An 11,638-nucleotide genomic window follows, 5' to 3' on the forward strand; every position below is an offset into this window, starting at 1 on the left:
TCATGTTATTTATAACACTGGAAACTCGCATGTTATTTATAACACTGGAAACTCGCATGTTATTTATAACACTGGAAACTCGCATGTTATTTATAACACTGGAAACTCGCATGTTATTCATAACACTGGAAACTCGTATTTTCTCTCTGACTGTTTAACAATGCATAACGATGCTATTTGATATATTAGTGTTTTTCAACTGTTAGTTATTTATAACACTGGAAGCTCACATTTTCTCTCTGACTGTTTAACAATGCATAACGATGCTATTTGATATATTAGTGTTTTTCAACTGTTAGTTATTTATAACACTGGAAGCTCACATTTTCTCTCTGACTGTTTAACAATGCATAACAATGCTATTTGATATATTAGTGTTTTTCAACTGTTAGTTATTTATAACACTGGAAGCTCACATTTTCTCTCTGACTGTTTAACAATGCATAACAATGTTGTTTGATATATTAGTGTTTTTCAACTGTTAGTTATTCATAACACTGGAAGCTCGTATTTTCTCTCTGTTTAACAATACATAACAATGTTGTTTGATATATTAATGTTTTTCAACTGTTAGTTATTTATAACACTGGAAGCTCACATTTTCTCTCTGTTTAACAATACATAACGATGTTGTTTGATATATTAGTGTTTTTCAACTGTTTAACAATACATAACAATGTTGTTTGATATATTAGTGTTTTTCTATCTGTTTAACAATGCATAACAATGTTGTTTGATATATTATTGTGCTTTTAAGACACCAATCATATCTCAGTCGAAAGTATTTTTTATTCTTAAAGAGCAATAATACAAAAGCTAGCATTTCATTTTTCTCTCCATCCATACAATACATGTATCGAAGTAACGCCATCTTTTTTAAACTCCACTTTCTGGTGATTTTCGGAGGTGATGAATCCATTAAAAGTTTTATTTCTGATAGTAGGTTAAAGGAAGTTTATCCAGTAAATGTTCGTAAAACATCACGGCATGTTTTAGATGTTGTATAATAAGAAAAGGCACGTGCCACTCGTGATGAAAGGTTTTATGTAATTGTTAGACTAGGTACATATCCGACAATCTTATAGACGACCTTAAAGGGGTTAAGTACCGTATTTTTAGAGCCACGATTCTGGCAGTTTGTTATTATTTCATGCTGTTTACCTGAAAAACAAAAAGTGGGGGAAAACGTGGTCTTGTTATATATCGGGAATTTCACCCAGTTGTGTATTTAATTCTGTAATTTCTAATAAATTTTACAGAGAAATAAGACATTTATTTACAATTAAAACAAAATATATAGAATATATGGCAGTGTTTGCCTGGGATTGGCCATAAAATAGTCTTCAGTGCCTTAATGACTAAAATTTATAATGTAATTTCAGTGCCTTAATGACTAAAATTCATAAAGTAATTTCGGTGCCTTAATGACTAAAATTCATGATGTAATTCCAGTGCCTTAATGGCTAAAATTCATAATGTAATTTCAGTGCCTTAATGACTAAAATTCATAATGTAATTTCAGTGCCTTAATGACTAAAATTCATAATGTAATTTCAGTGCCTTAATGACTAAAATTCATAATGTAATTTCGGTGCCTTAATGACTAAAATTCATAATGTAATTTCGGTGCCTTAATGACTAAAATTCATAATGTAATTTCGGTGCCAGCTAGGTTTATTTAGAGCTGTGTTAATTCAAGAACCTGATGTATTATCAGTTATTAAACTTGTTAATAAATTCTCGGACCTTTCTCGGAAGAATTGTTTATATTCAAATGTTGTAGAGAAAAGTGTTAATTTTAAGATGTAAAGATCATTACAAGCAAGAATCTAACTTTTTCGTAACATCAGTGTTTGTATTTTTTATTTTTGGCAGTATAAAGTGTTTAGTTTTTTTAAATAGGATTATGTGTGTAATAGTACAATAAACTTAATCTTTAGTACAAGATAAATAAATTAGAAAGACCGAAAGCTGTCGGATTTGATGAATTTCCGCATGTTATTAGTCATGTATTGCATTTTATATAGACCTAGGCCTAGTTGTCTTCCAACGCATGTATGCTAGCATTCATTTTTCTTAATTGACTTCGATAATAATCGACAGGAGTATGAGGACTGGACGAAACTCGTCTTTTGAAATACATGAACATTTTAAAAAATAATATATGTTACACATTTTTCCGTGGTTCCAAACTAACACGCTAGATGGCGGCACTTCTGAAAATGTTATTTAATCTTTTTTTTTATAAGATTAATTTTAAATATTTTTAATAAAAAGTAAATTATTATTATCTTTTACATTAATCAATGATCGGGCATTAAATCAAGATTCGAGTTAGGATTTAATTTTTGTTTTTTCGTCTTCAGATATTTAAGTGTATTTGATAGAATAGTGATCATGAAATCTTGTAAATTTTCTTTTTGACTGTAAATTTTATAATAAAAGGTGAATTAATTAATACTTACTTAGTATAATCATTCAAGATGTCTCATTTGTTTGGTGTTTTAATTGTAATACTATTTGATAACACGTTAATATCGTAGCTTTTATTATCTTGTCAGCGTGCCTCGCTGTGGATCTGGAGTTCTATGGTTTGTGCACCGTTTTTGTCTTTGTTTTGTCCCGAGGCTGCTTACGCATCATCGGTGATTCTCGGGCAGAATTTACCAGGTGGCGCCCATCGCCCTTCCAGGTAGTGGAAGGCTATAGGGAAGGCAGATTGTCAACGCTCTGGCTACTCTTTTACCAACAAATAGTGGGATTGACCGTCACATTATAACGCCCCCACGGCTGAAAGGGCGAGCATGTTTGGTGTGACAGGGATTCGAACCCGCGACCCTCAGCTTGCGAGTCGAGTGCCTTAACCACCTGGCCATACCGGGCCGGCTACTCTTTTACCAGTGAATTGTGGGATTGATCATCACGTTATAACGGTCCCACTGCTGATAAGACGAGCATGTTTGGCGAGCACTCTATCCAGTACGCCATACTAGGTCTTTTTGTCCTCCCGTTATTATAATAACATCGTACTTAACACTTAGGCGTTGTACTTATAAGTGTAACGGTCAAATTCTACTGTTCAGTGTGACAAGAGTAAAGCCCGGGATGGACAGGTGGTTAGGGCGCTTGACTCGCAATCTGAGGGTTGCGGGTTCGAATCCTCGTCCCAACAAACATGCTCGCCCTTTCAGCCGTGGGGGCGTTATAATGTGACGGCCAATCGCACTATTCGTTGGTAAAAGAGTAGCTCAAGAGTTGGCGTTGGGCAGTGATGACCCTCTAGCCTTTCACTGCTAAATTATGGATGGCTATCACAGATAGCCTTCGTGTAACTTTGCGAGAAATTCAAATCAAATCAAACTAACAAGAGTATTCCAAATGTTGGCGGTAGGCGGTTTTGACTAGCTGCCTCTCATCTAGTGTATCACTTCAAAATTAGAGACAGCTAGCTCTGGAAAAAAATGTTCCCAAAATTTAACAAAAACTATTTTATTTAACACGATAGTTCACTTGTTACTTATTCGTTAGATATCTACAATAACCACTATGATTCTACACACACTTGAAGTTTTTAAAAATGAGGTTTTATTAAAATAAAATTATCATATAAAAGTCTTAATTTTTCTTTCAGTTGTTTGTTGACATCTGCAGAATAATTGTGTTGTAACGCTAACTAGAATACACCAAACCAAGTGAGATTCAATGTCGAGCTTAGCATGGATACTTCTGACAAACTGCTTGTGTGCTTCTATAGTTTCACTATATTTCCGTTCTTGTAGTATATTCAGTTCAGCAGAACTTAGAATAATGCATACATCATCCTCGTGAAGCAAACAAAATAAATGCTGCTAAATTAGAGTATGCATGTCTGTTCTACAGACTGTTAGAACACGGTAGTGTTACATGCTCTGTTCTACAGACAGTTAGAACACAGTAGTGTTACATGCTCTGTTCTACTGACTGTTAGAACACAGTAGTGTTACATGCTCTGTTCTACTGACTGTTAGAACACGGTAGTGTTACATGCTCTGTTCTACTAGACTGTTAGAACACAGTAGTGTTACATGCTCTGTTCTACAGTCTGTTAGAACACAGTAGTGTTACATGCTCTGTTCTACAGTCTGTTAGAACACAGTAGTGTTACATGCTCTGTTCTACTGACTGTTAGAACACAGTAGTGTTACATGCTCTGTTCTACAGTCTGTTAGAACACGGTAGTGTTACATGCTCTGTTCTACAGACTGTTAGAACACAGTAGTGTTACATGCTTTGTTCTACTGACTGTTAGAACACAGTAGTGTTACATGCTCTGTTCTACTGACTGTTAGAACACAGTAGTGTTACATGCTCTGTTCTACAGTCTGTTAGAACACAGTAGTGTTACATGCTCTGTACTACTGAGCTGAAACACAGTGTTCTTACATGCTTTGTTCTACTGAGTTAAAAAAAAATGTTATTCTTACAAGCTTTGTTCTACTGAGTTAAAACGTAATATTTTATATGCTGTAATGGTTGCTTTCAAAAGACAATTACCATGTTACAAGTAGTAAATATATTTTAAAATACTCGGATATGCAGTCAGTGGCGTTCTTACACAGTTCACCAACTGGAAGATATCCATGTTGTAATGAGTAATTGAGACAGAGGCTTCAGATACTAACTTAATATAAAACAGTTATTTATGCTTACATTATTTACAATGTTAATGAATTTATTTTCCAATGTTATAGAGTTAGGATTTAGTTCTATACATTTCAACCCACAAAAATCCTTTAATTTTTTAAATATGATGCTACTTGGGAAAGAGCTGGGATTTTTTTCAATTGTTCTGGATCAGTTATCTTCTTGCTGTAGACTTCCAGGATGGATTGGACTACAGTCCGGTCAACAATAATTTTACTCCAGTTTTTATCCCAGTGTTATGTGATCTAGATCATCCATATGATGTAAAAAAAATAGAGATTGTGGTCATAATCCTTACTCAAAGAACTGTTTTTTAGGCAAAGATCGCATCAAGTAGTGGCTATTATCATCGCTGGGCCAAGGTCAAACTTGAATTTGGTCCTGTTCATTATAAACTCTTTAGTATTTTTGAAATGGTGTATTTAAGTGTTTTACACTCACAAAAAAAGAAACCTATCATTCTATAGATATTTGAAGAACTTGTAGCATTCCGCCACAATTTAATTCTTCGTATTGTTACCCGACAGTAGGCAGCTGTAGTACATAATTGAATAGAGTTGTTTAAACATTTGTATAACAACAAGTAAAAGCTTGGAATGGTCTATTCTTTCATTGGGAGTGTGTCTGTGGACCGGACCAGTTTTGAAGAATTCCACTCCTCATCAGTAACCCTGGACACTACCACCTCATGAAATTTCAGACCAAACCAAGCCTTTATAGTAGTGAGGTATCGAAAATCGAAATGGTGTATTTTGTTTTGACCTATGACCTATGGTCACCAGCTTATGACTGTTAAGATTTTCATGCCTCATTAATTTGCTCACAGCCAACTTTTCATGTTTCTCATTTCTTTTACTCACAGAATAAAATGTTTTTCTGTATTTTCCCAACAATAAATGTCCATATAAAACGCTGGAGTAACTTAAAACATAACTAATAACTAAAAACAAATGTTTCATCCGGGTTCTTCTGGCATTAACTGTCACACATATAGGTACGAACACAAATAGTTCTTAAATAGATAAACACCACATGACACAAATCTTTTAAAAAACTAAAAAAGAAGCTCCTGTATAAACACCACATGACACAATTACATAAAACATTTTAAAAACTAAAAAAGAAGCTCCTGTATAAACACCACATGACACAATTACACAAAACGTTTTAAAAACTAAAAAAGAAGCTCCTGTATAAACACCACATGACACAATTACATAAAACGTTTAAAAAACTAAAAAAGGACAAGTACATTTTTGCTGGAGATGTTTCATTATATGTTGAAAAACATGAGAGGGTTATCATATTTGTAACTTTATTCTAATAATTATCTTTTCCTATTTCATCTCTCTCTTTGTTACCTGTCTCCAAGAGAGAAAAAAATCAGTCAAGTAAATCTTGATAATCTTACAAAGCAGTTTCTGTTTCTCTTTATCATCCTGTGGGGAATTAAATTGACACTATATACTGTGGGGTAGTTGGGGGTATACTGTGGGGTAGTTGAGGTATTTATAGGAGGAGACTATCTGTGAAGGGTTTAATCTCCGATCACAGATATCTCTCGGATACTTCTCTCTCTTCAGTAGTGAACAAGACATTTACTGCCATAGACATGTCTATATTGTTAAAACAATATAGACATATCTATGGCAGTAAGGAAAGAAAATGAACAATATAGACATGTCTATGGCAGTAAGGAAAGAAAACCCTTTTCTCTCCTTACTGCCATAGACATGTCTATATTGTTCATTTTCTCTCCTTACTGCCATAGATATGTCTATATTGTTCATTTTCTTTCTTTACTGCCATAGACATGCCTATATTGTTCATTTTCTCTCCTTACTGCCATAGACATGTCTATATTGTTCATTTTCTTTCTTTACTGCCATAGATATGTCTATATTGTTCATTTTCTTTCCTTACTGCCATAGACATGTCTATGCTGTTTATTTTCTCTCCTTACTGCCATAGATGTGTCTATATTGTTCATTTTCTTTCCTTACTGCCATAGATATGTCTATATTGTTCATTTTCTCTCCTTACTGCCATAGATATGTCTATATTGTTATATAGTTAAACCCATTGTTGATCCCCCGAAGGGCTTATTGTGACTAACAAAAACACAAAATCATTTCTTGGCTTAATTTGATTTTGTTAAACTTTTAACACTGTTAAAATTATTGATTAAATTAAGAACTAGGAATCAAAGCCAGCTCAACACCTGAAACTACAAGTTAAAGCCAGCTCAACACCTGAAACCACAAATTAAAGCCAGCTCAACAACTGAAACTACAAGTTAAAGCCAGCTCAACACCTGAAACCACAAATCAAAGCCAGCTCAACACCTGAAACCACAAATTAAAGCCAGCTCAACACCTGAAACTACAAGTTAAAGCCAGCTCAACACCTGAAACCACAAATTAAAGCCAGCTCAACACCTGAAACCACAAGTTAAAGCCAGCTCAACACCTGAAACCACAAATTAAAGCCAGCTCAACACCTGAAACTACAAGTTAAAGCCAGCTCAACACCTGAAACTACAAGTTAAAGCCATCTTAGATAATGAAACACGAATGAAAAATGAAAGAATACGTAAAATTAGGTCACCATGTACACATTCCGAGCTGTGAACAGACGATATGTACGTGCGTCGCAACCCAAGTTTAAATATCACTCAAAAAATCTGTTTCGACGTAGATGTGACGATAGAAATTTTGAAAAAAAAAATTGTTCTTGTTTTCGTTGTTTACCCCAGAAATTTCGTTTTTAAGTTTAATTCTAGGCAGTTTGGATATAAAAAAAGAAAAGTATTTACATTGTTTTCCTCCAGCCTTATCAAAAACAAACTACTTTGCTATGCATGGCGTTATGTCATGGTCACGTGCTGGAAGTAAACCTTAGGGATAAACGCGCTGTAATACAAAACCAACAGTGTGTTAGATACTGTTTATCAAACGACAACGTCGTCTCAATCTTCTGCAGGTAGAAATGTCAAGTAACGAAGAGTTGTCAAACGAAGTCGCCGATTCTTATTACATTCAGAGTTGCACGGGTCAACAACTGTTTTGCAAGTACTGGCCGACAGAGGGAAAACCTAGGTATAGTTTAACAGGCTTTAATGTTAGCTGTATAGTTAAAACTTAAACTACACAGTTGGGTGTGAAAGTTAGCTGTATAGTTAGAACTTAAACTACACAGTTGAGTGTGAAAGTTAGCTGTATAGTTAGAAACTTAAACTACACAGTTGAGTGTCAAAGTTAGCTGTATAGTTAGAAACTTAAACTACACAGTTGAGTGTGAAAGTTAGCAGTATAGTTACAAACTTAAACTACACAGTTGAGTGTGAAAGTTAGCAGTATAGTTAGAAACTTAAACTACACAGTTGAGTGTGAAAGTTAGCTGTATAGTTAGAAACTTAAACTACACAGTTGTGTGTGAAAGTTAGCTGTATAGTTAGAAACTTAAACTACACAGTTGTGTGTGAAAGTTAGCTGTATACTTAGAATCTTAAACAACACAGTTGAGTGTGAAAGTTAGCTGTATAGTTAGAAACTTAAACTACACAGTTGTGTGTGAAAGTTAGCTGTATAGTTAGAAACTTAAACTACACAGTTGAGTGTGAAAGTTAGCAGTATAGTTAGAAACTTAAACTACACAGTTGAGTGTGAAAGTTAGCTGTATAGTTAGAAACCTAAACAACACAGTTGAGTGTGAAAGTTAGCAGTATAGTTACAAACTTAAACTACACAGTTGTGTGTGAAAGTTAGCAGTATAGTTAGAAGCTTAAACTACACAGTTGAGTGTGAAAATTAGCTGCATAGTTAGAAACTTAAACTACACAGTTGTGTGTGAAAGTTAGCTGTATAGTTAGAATCTTAAACAATACAGTTGAGTGTGAAAGTTAGCTGCATAGTTAGAAACTTAAACTACACAGTTGAGTGTGAAAGTTAGCTGTATAGTTAGAAACCTAAACTACACAGTTGAGTGTGAAAGTTTAAATAAATTAGGAGTAAAAGTTCAGTAGCTTTTTTTTGCTGATTGTTTAATATAGGCTTAGTTTGAAGAATAAAAAAGCATCTCCTTTGTTTAAAGAAACACTCTAATCCTAAGTTCAAGGACAGTTCAAGCATTTTTCGGCCACATAAGTTGGTCCTAATCCATAGTATCGACAAAGAATTCGGTAAAGCAGAAAACGAGACTATGCTAAGGGCGAAGTATATTAATCTAAGCCTATATTTTAAACAATCGGTAAACAGCCATGTTACTCTCTTCGCCAAACTGCAAGTGACTTTCACTTGTTGTTATTCGAAAAGCAGAAACATTTACATATGTTTATGGTGCACGTGCTGTTTTTTAGTTATCATCAATACAAATATATTGACTAGGCCTAAATATTCGAACTGGAACAATATAGTGTCGCTGCAGAAGTTTACCACTGAAAATGTTAAGATTGATAACAAAAACAAACAAAAAATGTCAGTAAGTTGTTTAATGTAGGTGTAAAAACCTTGAAACACGAACTTTGTGTTTTAGTCCTACATCACTGTAAATAGTGCCGAAGGTGCTAGTTGAGTCACGTGACTGAACTCGTATGAAACCATTTCTTTGATCTAGAGTCACAGTAGTAACTCCAGCGGTGGGCAAAACACTGAAAAACCCATCGTGTAGCTTAGTTTTAACAACAAACTAACAAAATAATTAAATCAGCCAAGTTATAAAGATGGAGATACAATGCCGTCCGGACTTTTATTCAAATCTAGGCTGCTGTTAAAATACCGTTATTTTTATTTTTCTGATCACGGCTGGTCATTCTTAGATGTTAGATCACATTAAAATCTGGGATTCCACTTATATTTCAGATTAAGAAAAACGAACCGTCAACAAATGGTACAATGTTATTGTTCTTGTGAAAGTAAGCTGTAAACAAGTAAGTGAACACGTACATAGATATTGTTTCAATCAAAAGAACGTCGCTAGTTTGACGTCTGGAGCACTGACAGTAATGTAAAAAAAACTTATAATTTTCAATGGCTTATACTTCTTACAGTGGCACAGCGGTATGTCTGCGGACTTACAACGCTAGAAACCGGGTTTCGATACCCGTGGTGGGCAGAGCACAGATAGCCCTTGTGTAGCTTTGTGCATAATTAAAAACAAACAAATCTTACAGCCGCTAGGAGCATAAATGCGATCTGAATTAAAATAGAGAATGACTTTAGAGTTTAGGAGTTAATGGGAAAGTTGAAGTTAAAGGATGGTCTGGCGGGCACAGACTTAGCATTCATGTTATCTGATAGTGTAGGCCCAGATCCTTCTGTAGCGTGGATTTGTTTATATAATTATAATATGTTATGGATGAAAGTAAAGAAGAATGTAATAATAGGTTAACGACTAAACTCAATACCAAAACTCATCAGGCCAAATGGAATATACATTGATAAGAAAACAAAACAAATGTGTGTGTGTGTGTATATGGAATTTGTGTGTGTAAAAAACTAATAAATTTTCATTAGCTTCGAGTTTTGCTTTGTTGAAAAAAAAAAAGTAGTGACACCTGGTCAAATTATTTTACATGTAGGAAAACGTCCAAGATTTGAAATATATATATATAAAGAACCAAGTTATATACCAGGGCCCCCCAGTGGCACAGCGGTATGTCTGCAGACTTACAACGCTAGAAACCGGGTTTCGATACCCGTGGTGGGCAGAGAACAGTTAGCCCATTCTGTAGCTTTTTGTTTAACTTCAAACAGTTTGCCCTTGAAGAAGAAAGGTCCACCTTTGGAAAGCGCTCGGGTTATAGGGTTTTTTGTTCATTTCTATCAAGACTTCTTGAACCTACGCGTTTTTCTAACTTCATGTTTTGTTCATTTCTATCAAGACTTCTTCAAATTACGCGTTTTTCTAACATCATGTTTTGTTCATTTCTATCAAGTCTTCTTGAACCTACTCGTTTTTCTAACATCATGTTTTGTTCATTTCTATCAAGACTTCTTGAACCTACGCGTTTTTCTAACATCATGAACATCTTTATTATCATCATTTATAAAAGAATACCTAGCATACGTTTGTATCATCAAATGCCTAGCATCAAATGATACGTTTGTATCATCAAATGCCTAGCATCAAATGATACGATTGTATCATCAAATGCCTAGCATCAAATGATACGTTTATATCATCAAATGCCTAGCATCAAATGATACGTTTGTATCATCAAATGCCTAGCATCAAATGATACGTTTGTATCATCAAATGCCTAGCATCAAATGATACGTTTATATGCCCTACTTAAAACCTCTCCATTAGACTCCCTGGCTGAATGCAACATGTGATAGACAGAGTTGATAAATGTATTAGTAATAGCTAGTGGTTGAATCTTTGAACTCAGTTAGTAGACGGCAGGTGCTGCTGAACAGTTGCCTTCCCTCTGGTCATAAGTTCTGAATTAGGGATGTCTGTCCCTGAACCTTGGGCCTCTGACCTACTAGCCCTTTAACCCATATTTTGTATAAGGTGCTGTTCAGATGTAATACACCAAATACCGCACAAATAAAACTCAAGATTGGCGTTTAAGGTGATCTGGGTTCGAGCTGATGAAATCCATACAAATTTAAATTACTCTAAATGGACGCTTCAGCTAGAAGAAATTCTTTTGCTGGAAACACGGTTTACTTTTCTGGTTCATTATGAGTGTCTGGTATATTACGTCCTCTGCCAGGATTCACGTATTCCTTCTTATCAGACGAAAACCTCTAATTTTGGACTTCGACTATTAATAAAGTAACATTAAGAGGTTCGATGACGAGGAACCTACTTTGAGACTAATAATGGCTGGAGACGGCTTGAATGGGTAATGAAGAAAAACTTTAATATAACAGCAAATGTACAACGTTTCGATGATGACAAAACCTTGTCGAAACGATGTTCATTTGCTGTTATGTTAAACTTATAT

General features: G+C 34.7%; 1 protein-coding gene across 1 annotated transcript in view; it reads left to right on the top strand.

Moving 5' to 3' along the window:
• Window positions 1–7,600: 7,600 nt before the first annotated feature.
• Window positions 7,601–11,638, top strand: part of LOC106469011 (monoglyceride lipase-like) — a 10,677-nt gene continuing 6,639 nt past the window's right edge. The window contains exon 1 of the mRNA XM_013929463.2: window positions 7,601–7,781. Coding sequence (XP_013784917.1) covers window positions 7,672–7,781 — 110 coding nt within the window. The 5' untranslated portion in view covers window positions 7,601–7,671. The remainder of the gene's footprint in view (window positions 7,782–11,638) is intronic.

The sequence above is a fragment of the Limulus polyphemus genome, unplaced genomic scaffold (genome assembly GCF_000517525.1).
Source record: "Limulus polyphemus unplaced genomic scaffold, Limulus_polyphemus-2.1.2 Scaffold3262, whole genome shotgun sequence".
NCBI lineage: Eukaryota > Metazoa > Arthropoda > Merostomata > Xiphosura > Limulidae > Limulus > Limulus polyphemus.